At 37.1% G+C, this 20,986-nt stretch overlaps 3 protein-coding genes across 3 annotated transcripts; all 3 read right to left on the bottom strand.

Moving 5' to 3' along the window:
• Positions 1–64: 64 nt before the first annotated feature.
• LOC122005022 (probable gamma-aminobutyrate transaminase 3, mitochondrial) lies at positions 65–9,201 on the bottom strand. Its single transcript, XM_042559917.1, has 19 exons — positions 9,057–9,201; positions 7,990–8,123; positions 7,769–7,853; positions 5,678–5,750; positions 5,180–5,277; positions 4,851–4,943; positions 4,061–4,134; positions 3,906–3,944; positions 3,285–3,373; positions 3,136–3,212; positions 2,975–3,049; positions 1,667–1,714; positions 1,493–1,576; positions 1,331–1,418; positions 1,146–1,224; positions 859–949; positions 692–770; positions 483–598; positions 65–395 (listed from the first exon to the last, which is right to left on the bottom strand). The coding sequence occupies exons 1-19, from the start codon at positions 9,090–9,092 to the stop codon at positions 318–320; spliced, it is 1,536 nt and encodes a 511-aa protein (XP_042415851.1). The 5' UTR covers positions 9,093–9,201; the 3' UTR covers positions 65–317.
• Positions 9,202–9,700: 499 nt separating this feature from the next.
• Positions 9,701–14,117, bottom strand: LOC122005023 (phosphoglycerate kinase, cytosolic-like). Its single transcript, XM_042559918.1, has 6 exons — positions 13,803–14,117; positions 12,469–12,546; positions 11,828–12,088; positions 10,730–11,047; positions 10,382–10,540; positions 9,701–10,293 (listed from the first exon to the last, which is right to left on the bottom strand). The coding sequence occupies exons 1-6, from the start codon at positions 13,995–13,997 to the stop codon at positions 10,099–10,101; spliced, it is 1,206 nt and encodes a 401-aa protein (XP_042415852.1). The 5' UTR covers positions 13,998–14,117; the 3' UTR covers positions 9,701–10,098.
• A 405-nt stretch (positions 14,118–14,522) lies between these two features.
• Positions 14,523–18,874, bottom strand: LOC122005024 (ruBisCO large subunit-binding protein subunit alpha-like). Its single transcript, XM_042559919.1, has 9 exons — positions 18,545–18,874; positions 18,263–18,437; positions 17,532–17,653; positions 17,229–17,436; positions 17,005–17,150; positions 16,623–16,929; positions 15,925–16,175; positions 15,531–15,731; positions 14,523–15,197 (listed from the first exon to the last, which is right to left on the bottom strand). The coding sequence occupies exons 1-9, from the start codon at positions 18,596–18,598 to the stop codon at positions 14,910–14,912; spliced, it is 1,752 nt and encodes a 583-aa protein (XP_042415853.1). The 5' UTR covers positions 18,599–18,874; the 3' UTR covers positions 14,523–14,909.
• Positions 18,875–20,986: the final 2,112 nt, after the last annotated feature.

The raw sequence follows: 20,986 nt of genomic DNA on the forward strand, positions 1-20,986 counted from the left end.
TCACACATCCTTTTCTATTTATGCCATTTTCTATATAAAAAAATATCATTTTTTCAGCACCTTATTTTTCAACTGTCAATTGCGTCCGTGTAAATTAAAAGTTCATCGCGGCTGCAGAAATGCATGCATCCGGCTTGCTCGACCATGTCGTCAGTTTTCTTAAAAATGCGATGAAGCCTTGATTATTCCAGACACTTCCACAATAATTTTACTCTCGACCCAGTTTTGCAAGCGTCGACAACATTATTTCACAGCTATCACGATCATTAGAGTGGGAGTCTCGATTCACCCGGAGGGAACTTCACGAGATGAATTAGCTACTTTTTGCTCTTGGATTGCAGCTCTGCCACCCTCTCCTCTGTGCTCTTAAGCGCTTCTCCGTAGATGCTTACCAGCTGAGTGCGGAAAGAGAATAAAGTGCCTCATTTTTTTTTCTCTATTTTTTTTTTCAATGTATGAAGAATAAGCATGGGAAATCTTACTTCATCAATTTCATCTGGGGTGATTACAAGGGGAGGAGACATCATTATGTTATCCCCAGCAACACGAACAAGCATTCCACGCTTCACGCATTCTGATCCAAAGATTGCTCCTACACCTGAAATCATATCAAAACGTCCCAATTTGTTGAAGCAGATGCCAACAGTTCTCTTCCATCAGAAGATTTAGGATCGATAATGCTATGAGTTACCCCATTCAGACGGGAACGGTTCATTTGGAGACTTGTTTTGAGAGAACTCGGTTCCAAGAATCAACCCAATCCCTCGTAACTGCAAAACAATAGGAGTTTTGTATACACTTGCTTACAATCCATCATGAAGTAGGTATGTTGCTTGAAAATTCCGGAATAGTTTATACCTCACCGATAATGGGACTTTCTGAGAATGCTCTGATGCCTTCCTGGAACCTAGGAGAGACAGATTGTACATGCTCAGGAATATTTCTCTCCCTGCAAAACACAGTTAAGAATGGAATTTCAAGATGTTTCCATTGACATATAAAGGGTAGCGACTAGTTTGAATTCCTTCTGGAATTAACGCGATGACTGCTCTTAGATTGACTAGCAGTATGGCTTGAAGATGCAACCTTTTAGCTGTATTTCATTCCAGAATCGAAAGGCCAAAAGCATGAAGAGAGAAACTTACTTGTAAATCTTAATTGCTTCTAATGCAACAGCACAAGATACAGGATGGCCAGAGTATGTGAATCCATGGGCAAAAGAACCTAAAGGGAAAAAAAAAACTTGATTAGGAACAATAAGAACAAACACACAAGCAACTACACAAGTCGGTGAATGTCTTCCTTTTTCATAGATAGGTTATAACATCACCTAGTTTGTTACTTTGAGAATATATAACTTCCACAATTTCTGGGCTAACAAGTATTGCACCAATCGGCATGTACGCTGAAGAAAGGGCCTGCATGATATCAGAGAAGGCAAACATTTCGTTCTTGCTTCTGGATGTTTCAATTGACTAATATTAAGACTTACTTTTGCGATGGAGACAAGGTCAGGCTGGATCTTAAATTTATCGCATCCAAATGTTGTCCCTAGCCTTCCAAAAGCAGTAATGACCTGACGTAAAACCATTCAAGAGAAGACCTTAAACTTGCTTGTTTCCCTCTTTGCAAAGAGAGCATTTGATTTATGAAAAATGTTTGAAACCTCATCAGCAATAAAAAGGATATCGTACTTCTTCACAACAGCTTGAACCTGTTGGAAATAAAAAATGAGAAGTCATAAAATATTTAGAAGAAAGGTTGGAAATAAAAATTGTGCAAACCCTAGATTATTGGAAGGACTATCCAGGAAATCTAATTAGTGTACTGCTAACATCAATCACAATGAAGTCAAGGATGGAAGAAAATGAAAACACAATCCCACGTCATAAGAAATGTCAAATATGCGCACAAATTTTTACAGTCCTGCATCCTACATAAGCGTATATAAAGAGCCAAGAAACACAATTCACAAAAGGATTGCCAAGAATAAACAGAAACAATTGAGACTATAATCTTTCAAAGAAATCTTCACAATTTTGATAAGCTAGCATATTCCAAATTATAGTCTAATTCTGTAGCATTTTACATTGCACGTGGTCAAAGGAAGTCACCAAAAAGTACAAGTTTGATATTGGACATGTATGCATGGCTCATATGAGCAGAAACACACAAGAAAAAAAACCATGATAAAGGAAATAATTCATATGGTAGGTGAAAGCGACTAGGCCATATGATATAGTATTGTCTACATTCAGGATATGGAATAGTATGTTGTGTAACTAAGTTGAAGAAATAACATTTATTAATTTTCAATTTGAGCAAGCAAGTCCATCAATAGAAAGAATTTAATCTGTTCAAAGCTGCCTTGAACTTCTAACTGAAAAAGGTTATACTTTAGACAATGGCCAGAATCCAGATCAAATGAAATATAGACTAAAAAACCATGGAAAAGAGAAAAGGTAGGTCTTAAGTTAAAAAAACTCTCAAGCACATAATGTAATAGATCAGGAAAAATTAAAATTATACGGAATAAGAAAATCAGCATTCAAAAAGTCATCAAAGTGCCAAAGATTTGGTTAGATAACTATTTTAATCTTGATATAATCAATGTCATGTTTACTTAGAAGGACATACGAGAGAAAAAGAAAATAAAAGAATTTTTTATTTGGAAGTAAATAAATATGGACGGAATTTAATTCCATCCATTTCTTCTATTTTATTTCTCCTAAATAGAACAGAAATGGACAGGGATGAAATTTACAAAACTCATAAACACAAAATAAGCAAGCGAGTCAAAATAAGATAAAATTATCCTTTTTGTCTCTTCATTTAAGCTATTTCTTTTCCCTTCTATATGCCTCACCACCGAGTAAACACAGCTTAAGTTCTTGAGTTTAGCATAAGAGCCTATACATGGAGAAACTATAGTTTCTGAACTAATCAAAGAAACTAGAAATTCACCAGCGCTAACCTTCTCAAAATATGTTTTGGGAGGAGGTATAACACCTCCAGCACCCATAACAGGTTCAGCAATGAAAGCAGCAATCTGGATAGAAACTCTAACTTAGCAACCTAACATAAGATATTCTGTTGTAATATTTATCAAGTATGCGAGACAAAGGAAACAGTTACTGTATCTGGCCCTTCTTTCAGAATAAGATTTTCCAAGTTGTTAGCCAATCTAGTTGAAAACTCCTCCTCTGTCTCACCTATTATTCAATTTCAAAAAATAAGAAAGCATTTAAAATCTAACAATATTTAACAAGTGAATAATACAATACCAGGAAGGTGGTACCGCCAGTAGTGAGGACAATCTGTGTGCAAAACAAATGGCACAGGCAGATCAAACTGTTGGTGCAAAGCTGGAAGACTGTACATGGAGCATGCATATCAAAATGTCAATACTATCAAGAAGAAACTAGACACTGAATAAATAGCTAAGGTCATTTTTTGTATGAAAAATATAACATCATGTTTGGTAAATAGTTTTTGAAAGACAATTTACAAAATATTTTTTCAATAACTTAAGACTTTAAAAATGAGAATTTCCTGAATTATCAGGAAAATGGAATCCAGCTTTCTATGAAAAATATGATATCACGTTTGGTAAAAGAATTGCGCCAAGGAAAGAATCCTGAAAAGAAAAACATATAGGTTCGGAAGTTCCATCGTTTTGGAGGCCTATGAAGAAAACATTTAAAAATAAAAATAGACCTGGGCTAAAAAATTTAATGAATCAGTTTGTCCAGAAATAACAATTTGTCCAGAAAAAAGAGGAGCTAATTTGCCGAGAGGAAATAAAAATAACAAAATGTACATTAGTATTACAGATGACAACTGTTAGTATGATAGCTCGTGATTTGTGAAAGAGTTTGTCAATGTGGATTTTGAGAAAATTTTACCCTGAAAGGCTAGCAGATATTAACGTTGATCCATGATACCTGCAGAAAGAACCAATGTGAATGTCCCAATTCAATGATGATAAATTCTTGTCTAAAATCATGTCAAGAGAATTAAGTAAACAGGCACATCTTATGGAATCAGGTAGAAAGTTTACGCTTTTGATCGTGCTATAAATTTCTTCTTGTTTGGCCTTCCCAGTGCATTGTTGTAATACCAGACCAACTTGACCTAGAAGAAGCATTTCTCATCAACAACAGAAACATCTATACTTCTAACTGTTAGTTTGATTGAAACATAGTAAAATAGCATTCATTCAATTCACGGATTATGCCAGTAGACAAGAAAGAAAATGATATAATCAAGAAAATGGGAAACCAAAAATCATATAGCACTTGTTAGTTGTAATTTATACTGAGACATTGACAAGGTAGAACATCTTTGTTATTTTGAATGCATAAGAAAGCAATCTGCCATAAAGAGGATGTAAAACCACCATCATGATTAGCTAGATAAGGCCTCAGAAATATGGAAAGATGGTGTTGGAGAAACATAAAATGGAGTAACAGGATTTGCTAAAATTGTCAAAGATGGCTCTATTGCCTCAGAAATATGTAAAAGTGTGTGCAACATATTTTAGCTGTACCTTGTTTTTATTTTGATTTTCCTGTTTTCAACTATCCTGTTCTCTTTCTAGTTTCTAGGAACACCTATGTAAATATACACTGTATATTTCATCCAAGGGCCTTCACAGACAGAGAAATAATGTTTACATGCTTTATGTTGCTCCAAATAAAGTTGAGCACTAGAAGGAATCTACAAAAGCACTACAAAGGGTTTAGATCATGAAATCTTCAAACAACGAGTTACCAATAGTAGGCCAATGTGCAAAGGAAACAAATACAGTGAGTAAATAGTTAATTCCAATACAAGGTAGATAAAATCACCTGGGAGTCATTAGCTTCTGAACCACTGTTGGTGAAGAAGACCTTGCCCATTTTTCTTGCAGTGAAAGTATCAAGAATTTCCTTAGCAAGATCCTAATTTAAAAAAATTAAACTATTTCAACTGTAATAAATGGTAATATATGTAATTACACACCTGAAAATGTTTGGCATTGATAAACAAAATATATAAGATAATTACATGAGAAACAACAAAGCCCATGTGTACCATATATATCGGAGGCAAAAGAACTAAATTGGGACTTGGCTAACTGATCTATATCAGAGCGTAGAATAATTAAGAATTATAACAAGAAAAAATGTGTTCATACCAGGGATGGTTTTGTGGTCCGATTCCAGAATGAATGATAGAATGGTAGCTTATTTAATTGTGCAGTAGCAGCTGCAACAAGACGCGGTTCATTTCCACCTAAAATATTAATGTCTGATGTTAGATAGCAGGAGATGGTTTTGTGAAAAAAAGATCTACCAGATTTTAGTTACAGAAAATATGCGTCTGTGTAGTTTATTGGCAAATATAGACGTCAAGAGGCATATTTTTGGTACAGGTTAATAAGATGGAAGAAAAAGATAGCAATAGATAAGAAATGCTTTTATAAATGAGGAAAGGACATGCACGAAGCTCCTACCAATTTGGATCCCGGGGAGGATCGGACCACATTGAATCTACTGCATGCAACCTTACCTTGTAAGGCAAGTGGTTGTTTGTGCGACTTGAACCCATGACCACAAGATCAGACAGTAGCAACTTTACCGTTGCGCTAAGGGTATAAATGATGAAAGCAAAATCTAAAACAGATGCCAATTACCTAAAGCTGTACACCACAACCCAGCAAGAGAATCAAGATACTTCTTCCCATTAATGTCATAAACATAGGAGCCCTGCAATCATTTATAGCATTAATATTATGAAGAAACATTATCTCACACAGAATATGTGCATCACACCAGCGACAACCTACTACTGATATAAATTTTAGAGGTAGAATTTGCAACTTGTTAATGGATATGCTCAGCTACTCATATAAGAAAAGACATAAAATGGATTCTAAATATTAAGATAATAACACAGAATTCCATGTTTCTTGCAGAGATAGACTGTAAAAATAAATTATTTCAATTGACTAACAATACAAAATTGGATAATCAAAATGAAGTATGGAACATACCACAAATTTCAATTTATTACATAAAATTAAGACGTCTTTAAAACAACAAAAACTGCCACAATTTCAATTCTAAGAGAATACTACAACAACCAAGTCTTATCTCACTAGGTGAGGTCGGCTATATAGGCTCTATCCCCTAATATATCATCATCTATACTTGAATAAATTTTATTTTTTTTATTATTGTTAACCAAGTCTTTTTTGATATTCCTCTTCCTCATTTGATGTGTGTATTTATCATAGTTTCAAATTGTGGAGCATTAATTGGCCATCTAAGTACATATTTGTACCATCTTAAATGTATCTCTTGGAATTTTTCCTTAATAAATGCAACTCTGACTTTCTCTCTAATGCTCTCATTTTTTATTCTGTCCATCCTTATATGTCCACACATTTGCCTTAATATCCTTATCTCATCTCTGCAACTCACATCTTTGGCTCATATGCTAGAGTCATAGCTTAACATTCAGTGTCATATAACATAGCAAGTCTAACCGTTGTTTTGTAGAACTTTCCTTTAAGTTTTAGAGGTACTTTACGATCGCATAAAACACCCGACACTCTCCTCCATTTCAATCATCTTGCTTGATTCTATTGCTTGTATTCTATACAAGACATCTTTCTCAATTCCTCCTTCATTTTGATTCTAAATACTTAAAGCTCTTAGATAACTCATCATCTCCTATCTTAACAATTATTTCATTACATCTAATATTGCCAAATTTAAATTTCATATATTTTGTCTTTACTCTACTAAGCCTAAAATCTTTCACTTCTAGTGTTTCCCGCAAAAATTCTAGTTTAGCATTTACTCCTTCACGTGTCTCATCTACCAAAACAATATCATTTGTAAACAACATGCATTGTACTATGTCCATGATTAGTGCAAAAAGATAGATACTTAGAAATGATCCTTAATGTAACCTTATCTTTATTGAAAATGCTTCAGTTAATCCGCCTATTCACTTGTTACATCCTCATACATGTCCTTAATTAGTTCAATATATGCTACGTTAACACCTCTCTTTTCTAGAATATAATTTCTCCTGGACTCTATCATAAGCTTTTTCTAAATCAATAAATATCATTTGTGGATCTTGCTCTTGCTCCAGATAATTTTCAATTAGTTGTTAGAGAAGATGTACCGTTTCTATTGTCGACCTTCGATATATGAACCCAAATACATTGTCGATCATCGTGGTCTTCTTCCTTAATCTTTTTCTATTACTCTTTTCCAAAATTTCATGGTATAACTCATTAGTTTAATACCCCTATAGTTTGTACAATTTTGTATGTCTCCCTTGTTCTTATATAAGGAAACTAGAGTATTTACCCTTGATTGATTAGATATTTTTTTTGTTTTCAATATTATGTTAAATAATTTTGTAAGTCATTCAATATCTTGTTAATTCTAAGAGAATAATAAAAATTATTTCTAAGAGCTTGATTTCTCATGCAAAGCCAAATAAACACATGAAACATTGATCCTTTCCCATAGTTAAAATAGAGCATCAAATATTACCTAATTTCTTTCCAAACACAAAATAATCTGCAACAAAAGAAAATCAATGAAAAAAGTAGCAAGCCACAAAAGACAATAGGGGCGATATGAAGGTTGCAATGGTTCATCTGATCTATTGTGTAATTTTTAAGAGTTTGAAATACATTTCTGATGTAATATGTCATAAACAAAGATACATACAAGTTAACCACACAAAATCAGTGGCTTACTTCTGATCTATCAATAACTAGAGGATGCTGATCGTTGGTTTGCCATCCAGCAGTAAATGGTGCCAACATATCATGTCCCTTGAACCTAACAGAAATATCATTTAAGATGGAAGACAATCTAAAACATAGGTAAACAAACAATATCTTCCAGAGGTACAGGGAGATGATAATGAACAATATTCCATGAAGAAATCTATTTTGATGAAAGACACAGGACAAACCCCTTTTCTTCCATTGATTCCGATTGAAGAGAAGTCTCTGAGCTCATTAACCTTGTGGCTGTCAAAGTTGAGCATTTGGGTACATGTTCCTGAGACCACCCCATAGATGTAATAAGTCTGATGAATGACCCAGCCTGCAATTAAGAAAGTAAAAAATATTCAGAGATGCAAGTCGCAACCTCAAACAATCACCCAATCTTTCGTAGTAGTAATGGAGAACAACTATGTAGCAAAAAGCATAAACATAAATATGCAAGTAAAATAATTCAGATTTCAAAACAATGGTAAATTCCTATAATAGACACGCAAGCAAATCAATTTAAAACAAATTGACTATTCTCCAGGGTAATAAGTTATATTTTCTGAATATTCATTCCGTTGAAAAAACAAAACAGAGTCCAAGGATGTAATCAGCCCACTTGTGTATTTAATACAACAAGAATTATGCATACAAAGTGGATCCATAAAATTATCGCAGCCACATCACCAACTCCAAGAAAATAGGAATTACGAATTCTCCACTGTTAGGCACTGTACCGGTATTTAGTTTTTTCAGGATTTGCATTGCACATCCACTTCCTATACAAATCTCTTGGCTACATCGACTTGGGCAGATGAAGAAGCGGAGGGAGGTGGGAGGGGAGAAAAGGGGTTTCAAATCTATCATGCTATTTACTTGTACGGAAGGAGGCGAGAGGGAGATGACGAGAGTTCTCTGGATAGACTAGGTGGCGCCTTCAACGGCGAATACCAACACCATTGCTGCACTTCAACCTTCCCTTCTCCAACTCCTCGGCGTCCTCCATCCCTAGTCCCAATCGAAATGGTCGTGCGAACGGGAACAAGAAAGCAGCTAGCCCGGAAGAGCCGCAGCCGCAAGGCCACTAGTAGTCCCGAATAGATCGCAGGGGAGCGGAGAAGAGCACTTTTGAAGCAAAAAAAAAAAAAAATCGCCGGTCGCTTTGAAGAAGAACCAACCATCTATAATGAGTGTTCCATGCAAACAAACAATGAATCTCGGAATTTTGAATACCCAATAGATCTAATCTTAAAAACTAGACACCAACCTTGGAAGGCCTGGATCGGAGAAGAACACCGGCCATGATCGGAGAAGAACAGAGATGAAGGATCAAATCAAGGAGCAAAAGCGAAGGATATACCTGGACGATAGGAATATTAAGGGACCAAAAACACCATTAAATATAGTGTGGAAACGAGCAATTATTATATAAAATGTTAATTGCTGAATTTAGCCTTTTTTTAATGTTTTTTACAGCAAATACTTTATTTTATAATAATTATAATTAAAAATTTATTGATGAATTTCCATTCTTTTACGGATAATTTTCATTTCTAAAACGAGCATCCGATTTCTATTTTTTTTTTTTAAAAAAAATATTTCTGGTATATTTGATATGATTTATTAGTTTCATTTAATATATTTAATCTTTTAACTTTTGATTTCATGACTCATCTAACTTATTAGCCTATCCAATTTATCTAATGTGTTTGACTTCTCAAGTCATCCAATTGACTAAATTATTTAACTCATCTAAAATATCTAATCCCATTCAATCCACTTAATTGATGAAAACTAGATGCAAAAACTTATGGTTCCAATAAATTGTTTCGACAATCGACTTCATAACTTGATACTGTATTTATTAAGTGAATGAAGTTGGAGGATGATATAGTTTAAATGCAATAGGGAAGGGTTGAAGCATCAGCACTTGATTTATTGCAGTATTGTAAACAGATGTCCCATTCATGCGAATTTTAGGCAAGTACAGATGTTTGCATCTCATCCTTATCTCTTTGTTAAAAAATAAGAACTGAGGAACACGTCTCTTCGGTCCAAGTAACAAGTTTGGAACTCCGAGAAGCAGGCTTGGAAGTTGCGTGTACAGAGTTCAAAATGCCAAGAGAGGCTGAAATCACCAACTCAACAGAGTGAGAACTTGGAAAATATGACAAGCAGCTGATAAAATTGACTTCAAAAGTGGATTAAGGTAGCGTGCAGTTAACACCGGTACGCAATTTATTGAAATTTCAGCAAAAGTTCCAGGAGGACATCTCTTGTAGTCGAAGCTGAGAAATTGCCAATTTTGTTCAGGCATTGTCAAGAGCAAGGACACCAGGAAGAGGCTTGCCCTCCAAGAGCTCTAAGCTAGCACCTCCTCCAGTAGAGATGTGACTCATCTTGTCCGCGAGTCCCGCCTTCTCCACGGCTGCTACAGAATCGCCACCTCCAATGATGGTGGTGACTCCTTTACCACTCAATTCAGCCAACTTCTTTGCAATTGCCTGCGTGCAAATCAGAATTGAATAATCCACTATCAAATAACCAAAAATTGCAATGGTCGGAAGTGCTTCATTGTCTGCAATAAATTACCTCAGTTCCTATTGCGAATTTTTCAAATTCAAATACGCCCATAGGTCCATTCCAAATGATCGTCTTGGTGCTCTCCAAGGTTTGGCTGAATGTGTTGATGGAATCAGGACCAACATCAAGACCCATCCAGCCATCAGGTATTTTGGATGCTGGTACAAGCTGCAGAAACAAAATTTCTATTCAAAATAGAAGACAACATCTCGTGGACAATTGTGAATATATCATTAACCTAAACATTCTGTCCAGTTAATCATAGAAACTAGAACAACAACAAAATTGTGTATTGATATGGAAATTTGGCTAAGCCGCACAAGTCCAGCTAGACGATATAAAAGTTCAAGGACAAACCTTGCTATTTGCATCTGCTGCAAACTTGTCAGCTACAACTACATCAGTAGGCAACAAGAGTGAAACTCCTTTAGATTTTGCTTTCTCAAGAAGAGACGTGGCAAGCTCAAGTTTGTCTTCCTCAACCAGAGATGAACCAACAGAATGTCCCTGTGCCTTGTAGAATGTGAAAATCATTCCTCCGCCAAGGATAAGAATGTCTACCTTCTCCAACAGTGATTCTATCACCCCAATCTTGGAGGAAACCTTAGACCCACCCACAATGGCAGCAAAAGGCTTCTTGGGATCGGCAACAGCACCAACAAGATAATCAAGCTCCTGGCACAACAGAATTTACAATTTGTTTTAACGACGTGATAATGAACAATGTAACCTAGAACAAAAAAGGTAAAAGTTGTTTTTAATCAAAGAAAGTTGCATTGTGATTCACAGCAACAACCATTAGATAGCAATTGCAAAACCAAGGCAGATGAACTAATAGTGAAAAACCGTCCAAGGTATATACACCAAAATCAGAAACTAATAACTAGGTTGTTAGTTTCTTCAAAGAAAATGTTTAACTTGAGCTAATACTCCCCTTTATGTGTGCATGAGAATTGGACTCCCACTTTGGCATCATGATTAAAGTTGATTAGTTCACCACTTGCCGCAAATTCTCAAACTCTTAAGAAAAGATAGCGATCTATACCATTAGTAGATGAACTAATGCAATTAACAGATTGAAGCCAATTATACCAAAAAATGCATAGACAGATGGCATGCACACTAAGCTTTTCTTTGATCCTATGCACCTAATCTGGACTTAATATAATTGTTCTTCATTATAAGGCTTTGGTTCCATCTGCAATGAAAGAACTTATCTAAATCTTTTGTCGAACCACAGCAATGTCTTGGTTCTAGAAATGAGTTGCTGTCCTCTGAGTTAATTTCAAATTTGTTATGTGAAAGTTATAAGAATTATGATTGCAAGGCTCTCAAGTGAGATTAAAAACTCAATGGACTGAAGGTTTCAATTCACTGAGAGAAATCCCTTGTTGTTATAGAAAGAAAAGTTAAGTGAATGGAATATTGCCAGTTCAATTCAAATAAAACTAATACCTTCTGCATGAGAAATCCAGCAACAGATGGCTTTAAAAATTTGGCAACTCCCTCTGTTGAAGCATGAGCTCTATGGGCGGTGCCAAAAGCATCATTGACATACAGATCAGCCAAGGACGCCAACTTCTTTGCAAACTCTGGATCATTCTTCTCTTCCTCTTTGTAGAATCTTACATTCTCAAGTAGCAGGACACCTCCATCTGGTAATGCAGCAACCAGCTTCTCAACTTCCTCTCCAATACAATCATTGGCCATTACAACCTAGTTAAGTAAATCAAAATATTATATCAAAAAAAGAAAGCAACAAGATTCCAGCAAGAAAAATAATTAATCACTAGGGAGGGGCACATGCTCTTTATATGCAAACACCATAAACCGCACACTCTTTTTATATAGAAACACCATAAGTCGCATGCCCTCTTTATATACAGACACCAAAAACCACTGGGAGCATTGTAACTTCAATATGCTTCCTCAATCCCATTATAACTTAGAAGTATAGGCCCAACACTGATACGATATTGAAGTGGGTTGCAAACTGTGCCAGACTAAAATGACTAGTAATTTGGACGGAGGCACACATTAATCCATATGAGACTAAGTGTGGGGTATCCTAACTAAAAATTAATGGAAAATTTTACCTGAATGCCAAGAAGCTCAGATAGCCTAGGCACAAGAGGCTTCAAGCTGTATTTTGGAGTGACACCTTTTGGGCGACCCTATAAATTTAAAGGTCAATGTCAGTTCCATGTCGGATATATGAATTAGTCCAATATGCAAACACAATTTCAAAGAAGCTGGTATGTAAAACATGTAAACATTACAACACATTTGAAATATTAAGTAAATTTAAAACGTACAAACAGCTTTATGTTGATTCAGGAAGGGGCATACATAAAAGTTTCCATTTTTTAAAAAATAGAAAATGGACTAGAAGTTGGTGACTGAATCTTACAAATAAAATTTTTCCATTTACAAACATATAAGGCCAACCAAATTCTGGATCATAGGTTCCAGTGTAGCGTATGAATAGCAAGGTAATCTCATAATCATAAAAGAATATTGAAAGGGAAATTTTAGGCAATAATTGCAACAGAATGATTACTTTCACTGAAATCTCAGGTTCTCATAAATTCATAAAGGGAAAGGCTGCCCAACATGGGATAAAATATTAAGAAAGTAAAATACAACAAGACAAAATGGATGATACAAATACGTTATCTGCAGCCAGTACGATACCATTACCACTTTCATCTTATGATCTTAGGTAGACATCAAGCCATTAAGGTGAAAAATCAGTATGCGGAGAGCTACATAAATTGATTTAGCATGTCGGACACTGTTTCTAGTGGAAAAAGATGCAAAATGAAGTTAATCTAAGCCCTTATTTCCAGATATGTAATTATTCAAGCCTTTCCATTATGCAAGGGCTAGAAAATGATAGACACTCCAAATATGCCTAATATAGTCAGAATATCAGCAGTTTGGCGCCCATAGTAAGCTAGCAACCTATAATTTTTCCTGCACCACCTTCCATCTGGCCCATTTCTCCCTTTGATTTATGCACGACATGCGTGATGAAATATAAAATAACCTAGATTTTAAAACAGACACCACTGAATTGAAATTGAATATACGGGAGATGTCTATAAGTCAAATGAGGTATTCCGTGTTGATAGCTATTAGAAATCTAGGGAACTATAATCTACAAAACCGTCCTTTTAGGTTGTTTTCTTGATTCACTCCAAGATAAAGTTTCTGATTTTTAGATAATAACACTGCGCGCGAAGAAAATGAGTAAACACGCGATAAACGAAGTCCTAAAAAAGAAAGGAAAAAAATTGTAAGAGAGATCGATCTACTAAAAGCCCAGGGAAGAGACGAGATAAACTAATATATAACTAAAAAAACAACAATCTGATGACCAAACAACGCAATATAAAAAACTAGATCGATTTAAGTGACTAGGGGTCACCAGATGGCTAGAGAGGATGATCCTAGCGCCATGCTCAATCAAGTATTTGATCGTGGGAACTGCAGCACGGATCCGGGTGTCATCGGTGATCTTCTGGTTCTCGTCCAAGGGGACGTTGAGATCCACCCTCACGAACACCCTCTTCCCCTTTAGGTCGGCTTCCTTGAGGGCACCAACACTCTTCTTCGTCGCCATTGTTTGATCTCCGATCGGCAGAAAGAAACGATGCTCGACGGATGCAATGGATCGATGCGATTGCGATTCAAACCAACGATAAGCAGCGGCTGCAGCAAATGGATAAGAGATGCTTGTGCCTTCGATCGATATGCTTTATATAGGACGATTGAGCGAACCGCGCAGATTAGAGTGTTCCTAATTGCTATGGTGCGCTAGGTTGGATTTGGAATCTACGGGCCGCCGAGGATTTGGGCTCGTAACGGTGGGCTGTAATTTGACGTCCAGGATTGTCGAAGTAACTGATCGGACCGTCTACGATTGGCATCGTTTTCGGAATGGTGTCTTCGTTGACCGCTGACGCGTCGAATCGTGGTTGGTTGACGCCGAGGTCGACGGGCACAACGCAATCGAGTTTGAATCGATTGGGAGACTCCAGGCACGTGATACCCACGTGTTAAAAACATTTAAGATCCAAAAATTTAGGAGTAAAATTTTCAAGTTGCCCAAGAAGTTTCTTTGAATTAGTAAATTCACACTCTATAACATATATAATGACCTTCGAAATTTCTAGTTTATGAAAGAAATATGATCCGAGGTAGATAGTGAAACAAGAAATTGAATATCCAGAAAAAAGAAGTTATACAAGGTATTTACATTTGCAAAACTCAACAAGTGTAGAATTAGAGCCATCAGCTATTCACCGGAACAATGGAATTCCTAACAGACGGCATCCTTGCAGCTTTGGAGTCATTTTGTTACACATTTGAAGGGCTAATCTTTCATAGTCGCGACGTCTTTTGATCAAAAAGTATCTTTTCACCCTTTAAACGACAAGCAATGCAGAAATTCAAATCTCAGTCATGGCGGAATGGAATATGCACCATTTGACAGGTTCTAGAGCTGGAACGTAAGCTTCAGCCTGTTTTCTAGTTAAGGAGTAATTCCGGGAACATAGGGAACAGCAGGCTTGGGCTTTTTCGTTTTATCAACCATAACAGCTTGGGTCATTAGGACAATTCCAGCTATTGATGCTGCATTCTGGAGTGCACATCTTGCGACTCTGCAGGGATCCACCACACCGGATTCAAAAAGATCTTCAAACTCATTGGTCATTGCATTGTAACCAACTCCCCATTCACTTTCAAGAAGTTTTTCCACAATGACTGAACCATCATACCCAGCATTTCTGGCTATTGAAGCCGCAGGTACAAGAAGCGCCTAGAAGATTCATCAAACGGATAAGTTTGGAATTACCCTTCAGTGGAATCATACCAACAAAGAAATAGAACGTTTGTAATGATGAAGCAGTTGAATTAGTGTGGTTCTACAAACCAGCGTTTAAGTGCTCCATGCTTATGGGCGAGAAGTATTGCTAAATTATTCTAGCAGAACACCAATGTCAAAATTCCAGGACTACTGATTTCTAATCCTAGTTTTGCAAAAGGAATGCTTTATAGTATTTCAAATCAATTCAGAACAGTAGTATGCTATTTTTTAGTTGTAAGCCTTGACCAATGAAGCAGAAAAAAAAGAGAGGAAAAGAGATTAGACCTTTCCAATTATCTCAGCACCAATCTTCTCATCCGAGTCTTCAAGCATATCAATTATGGGTGGAATATGCTTGGATAACTGGACGTATACAGCCCCACCGCCCGGTGCTATACCCTCAGCCATGGCAGCAAAAGTTGCATTTTTTGCATCCTCAATTCTAAGTTTCCTGTCCTCAAGTTCAGCTTCAGTCGGAGCACCTACCTAAATATCATTTGCATTTCTTCAGAATACAAGAAACATCGTGATAACTCAAATTGAAACAATCCAACTTTGGATTTACTCGGAATTCCTTTTCACTATGTGGAATTTGAAAATTATATGTGTGAGAATGTTCTCTAGTCTAGACTGTACTACCAGGAGTTTTAAGTGGAAGAAAATAATGCAGAGTGCAGACCTTGATTACAGCTACACCGCTAGAAAGCTTTGCTATCCTCTCAGACAACTTCTTTGATAGGTACGAACTATCTACATCAGCCAAATCTTTCTTTATCTGTGAAATTCTTGCCTGTATCTCAGCTTTCATAGATGGATCAGCAACAATGGTTGTTGACTTACTCGTTATAGTCACTTTCTGTGCAATACCTAGCTGGTCCGATGTTACATCTCTAAGCATTAAACCTAGCTCACTAGCAATAAAATCTGCACCTGTCTCTTGCAATATAAATAGAAGTAAGATCCGAACTTTGAACATGACATCAGAAGGAATTATGAAGAACAAATTGGACAATCACACAAGCAGTGTAGAGAAAAAAATGGAACTAATAATTATGAATAACAAGGTTATTTAAATTCACAACAAAATAAAGGCAAACTGAAAAGCTAGAATTTTACAAAATCCAAGACCACAATGGATGCTTGTCGAGATTCTTTAGTATTCTCCAGATATACTTAGCTAATAATTGGCATCACTTAAGATGCCTATACGAATAAATTTCATAAAAGAAAATTTTAGCAATGCTGTTAGTTTGACTACAGAAGTCAAAACGTGATACTCCTTTGATTGATAACATGTCAATGACACTCTGCATCTGAAGTAAAATACAATACAATTTTTTTTTCATATAATTAGGTAGAAGATGTGCAGATTCTAACCTGTCATGAGAGCAATATCCTGCAGAAGAGCCTTCTTGCCTTCCAAAATTCCAGGACAATTGATGACTGCAACATTTAAAACACCTTGTTGTTTGTTGAGGACCAGTGTTGCATGCACTTGATTTGAGATGTCTTCAGCAATAATGAGCAACGGAACACTAAGCTGAGTTGCTTTTTCTAACAGAGGAACAATGTCACCAATATTTACCACCTTTTGATCAGTAACTAGAACTCTAGCATTCTCAAACTCAACAATTTGTTTATCCTGGTTAGTTATGAAATGAGGTGATATATAACCCTTGTCTATCTGCGAAGATCAAGCACAGATATTACTAGCATTTCCATTGAGTAAAGCTAAGAGGTTTGTTCCATTTTCAACTACCTTCATTCCTTCCTCCACCTCTATTGTTGTATCAAAAGATGACGATGATTCAATTGATATTACTCCATCGCGACCAATTTTTTCTATAGCAGCCGCCAAAAGATTCCCAACAAAGTTATCATTTCCAGCAGAGATTGCAGCGACAGCTGAAGGTAGAAAAGTCTAATTGATATGTTGATAATTGATACTATGGGCTCCCACCTTAAGAAGAAATAAAGTCTTACCTTGAATATCCTCTTTTCCATTTACAGGGATGGATTTACTCCTCAATACTTGAGTTAGTTCATGAACTGTTTTATCTATACCTTTCTTTAAAGAAACAGGGTTAGCCCCAGAAGTAACTGCCAATAGACCCAACTTGATGATTTCTCGAGCCAACACAATTGCTGTTGTGGTACCATCACCAGCAGAATCATTTGTCTTTTTTGCTACCTGTTCAGATTGGCATGGAAGATAAAATAGAATTTAATAATTTCAGCATTGAATGGAATGGAGTGTGTAAAGACACGAGCAGGAAAATCACACGCCTCTTGGATTAACATTGCTCCAGCATTTTCTATTCCATCAGGCAGTGAAATGGCCTGAGCAATTGTCACGCCATCATTGATTACTTTTGGAACTTCTTTCTCATCAAGAACCACATTTCTCCCTGTTTATACGGCATTAAACAAATTAATGTCTCCCATGGTATTGTATTTATTCGTAGACAATGTTGAAATTATAAATTTCATAATGGATAATTACTCATACATTCAAACAGGGTGTTAGATGGCCATGCCTATGTAATAGTAAAGCATGTAGATACAGCACACCTAATTGTTCAAAGGGACCTTTTCTCGTATTAGAATTGTAAACCTTAATTGAAAAGACAAACAATACTTTTCAGTAGACAGGAGTTTCTTCTGCAAACAAGATTGTAACAGAAATGCGTGAAAAATAAATAATTGTACACATTGATGCAGAAACCCAATAAGATGTGACGTAATATCTATGAATTCAAACATTCAAGTTTGAACTTGAAGAAAAACAATGAAGATGGACCATGTTAACTTCACTTTAGCTTATGTCCTAACCACATATCTACCAGAAATCGACAGAACTTGTTCGTGGCAGAGGGGGCAATATAACAAGCATTCAAATACAAAATGAATCAAAAGGGAAAGCTAAACACGATGTGACTGCAAACATTATTATAGAACAACTCAAAATATCACTCTAGAGGTTCAGGACTGCAAACGCTAAGAATCAAAACCAAAACCTTTAGGTCCCAACGTAACGGTAACAGCATCAGCGAGTTTATCGATCCCAGCTAGCAATGCCCTTCTGCAATCATTGTCAAAAGTTATCCTCTTATGGCCAGCCGTTACGGCAAACTTCCTCTGGAAAAATGATCTTTTTGGCGCGATTTGTACCCTTCTCCAATCCGAAACGCTCTGCAGAGAAGAGCATCAACTATTGGTTAAGAAGAGGTAAATATAAATAAATATCGACCAAAAAAAAAACCAAAGAGATAAAATGGAGAAGAGGGCAAGAATCTCACAGGAAAAGATATGTTTTTAGCCGAGAAGAGAGCGGAACAGGATGAGAGGTGCATCTCGCCGACTAATGGAGTTGCAAACGCTGCGCTAATGTTATACCAGTGGAGAACGAAGATGACTGAAGAGCTCTTCCCCGTTTACCCCGGTGGAGAACGAAAGGAGAGGGGACGGCGTCGTTTTCCGCGGGAGAACGAGGTTCTTCTTCGCGGAATCGGGGTGTCTTTACCCGCCGGAGCTCTGGCGGGAGTGGGGGGTGCGCTGAGGGCGAGGGGGGAGCGGGCGTCGACGGCGAGGGCGTGCAGGCACGAGGAGACGAGGGAGGGGTTTACTGGAAAGTGTTCGGGGTTTTCTCCTTGATCAGTTAAGGTTGTCCATACGATGCATGATCTAAGGTCGATGATGCAACACGAGAGTTGTTATCTGGGCGAGCTAAGCAACGGGAGACAAGATCCTTTGGTCACAGAAGAATGCATGGACCATTATGATTAGATTATGATCATGATTTTTGCAATAGATGATTACGATTTCTTCCTAAATTTATCGTCTCTTAAGTTATACTTTGGATCAGAATAAATAGCCAGAGGCAGTCCGAAGGTTGTCGGGCATTGAGCGGGGGTGGACTCCGGGCGGTCTCCACCCACTCGCCTCGACCCAAACTATAACCTAGGGGACGATGAACCCAAAGAGAGATCGCAACCAATTACCATCGGATCACGACCACGATCGGCCCGTAATTACAAGTGGTTCATCCCCTTGGTCCAAGAGATCTGGCCTCAAGCAACTGAGCCACCCAAAGTATTGAGACCGGATCCTCTGGTCTACTTTTAATTTATAGACCAGGGGATGGTCACAATGTAATTGTGGTCGGCTTGTGGCCGCGATTCGGCTGCAATTGATTGTGATTTCTCTCTGGATTCTATAAGTACCCCTTAGTAGTTTTGATGTGATCAACCAAGTCAAGTTATGTCCTATTGTGGTTTGATGTCTTGTATCTAAATGTGCAGGAACTTAGGAGCACAGGAGGTCGAGCAAAAGATGTAGTTAGTAAGAAGGACGACACGAGAGAGAGGCAACGAGCTCGATCCATCCGAGGGATGAAGCGCTGCGGAAGAGTACACTAGCGGACGATAAGGAAATGTGCGATGGTTTCGAGGGACGGAAAGCCAGAGCGGAAGGTTGTTCGAGAAGGTCGGAAAATGGATTCGGGTGAACTCTATTCCGGATGGCTGAAATCGCCCAGACGAACGGAACTGGAGTGGAAGACCGGGACAAAAAGTCAAGGTGGAGTTGACTATGGTCCGAGCACCCGAAGTTATTCCGAGCGCTCGGACCACAAAACTTATCACTCGCCAAGCTATCGCAATTCGTTGTGTCGTGGATAAAATTTTATCCATACCCAGGCATCTAAATCAGCGCTATAAATACAGCCCTGATGTCAGTAGTTAGAGAGCAACACTTGTAAACGAGTTCTTTGTTTGTTCTACTACTGTGTGAGCTGTCAACGTTGTAAGAAACTACTCTGCCCAAAGGAGATCGTCATAGTGAGCTTTATTTACCTTGGATTAGCAGTCCTCTAATTACAAATTAAGTAAATTTCTGTCTTTATCTTTTAATTAATTTGTTTCTTATTTTTTGTACAAGTGATTGTGTTAATCAAGCTATAAGATCGAGAAAGATTTGTGCTTTTATTTTCAGACAATTTACCCCTCTTGCAGACCATAATATCATAACCCAACAGTTTAAGAAGAACTAACTGCCTACTGAAGTACAAAAGACAATGGTCAGAACAAGCATCCACTTGCAGAAGTTTGAGGGAGACTTCGTACACTGGAAGACGAAAATGAGGTATATTTTAAAACTGACTTCGATATATTTCTAATCTTGAAAAATGATTTTGCAGTACCTACAAATAGCAACGGCGAGCTAAAGAAAGAAGGTCATTGGACGAAAAAGGAACAAGCTAAATTTGTGATGAATGGAAAAACAGAGTTCCATATGCTAAGCACGTTGCCACCGCAAGAAGTAAACTGAATCAGAGTCTACAAGTCTGCAAAGGAGCTCAAGGGAAAATTTCTAGAGCTTCACGAAGGAACTTTCGAAGCTAAGCTCGCAAGAAGAGATCTTCTTTGAAACCAACTAACAAATATGCGACTCAAGGAAGGTGAAACAGTTCTTTAATTGCACGCCAAGCTTAAAGAACTAGTCACCAAACTCACGAATCTCAGAGAAAAGGTAATCTACCGAGATTCGCTAAGAAATGCGCTTAATGTTTTCCCTAGAACTCATGAATAACCAACTCTAGTAGATACATATTATGAGTAAGTAATTTAGAAGAGTTATTTTTTACTTTTGAAATTCATGAGTCTAGATACGCAGATCTAAAGCAAGAGTCGAAGCAAAAATGGACGAACCAGAATCTGAAACGTCTCTCGATGATGACGAAA

Source organism: Zingiber officinale, chromosome 7B (assembly GCF_018446385.1).
Source record: "Zingiber officinale cultivar Zhangliang chromosome 7B, Zo_v1.1, whole genome shotgun sequence".
Classification (NCBI taxonomy): domain Eukaryota; kingdom Viridiplantae; phylum Streptophyta; class Magnoliopsida; order Zingiberales; family Zingiberaceae; genus Zingiber; species Zingiber officinale.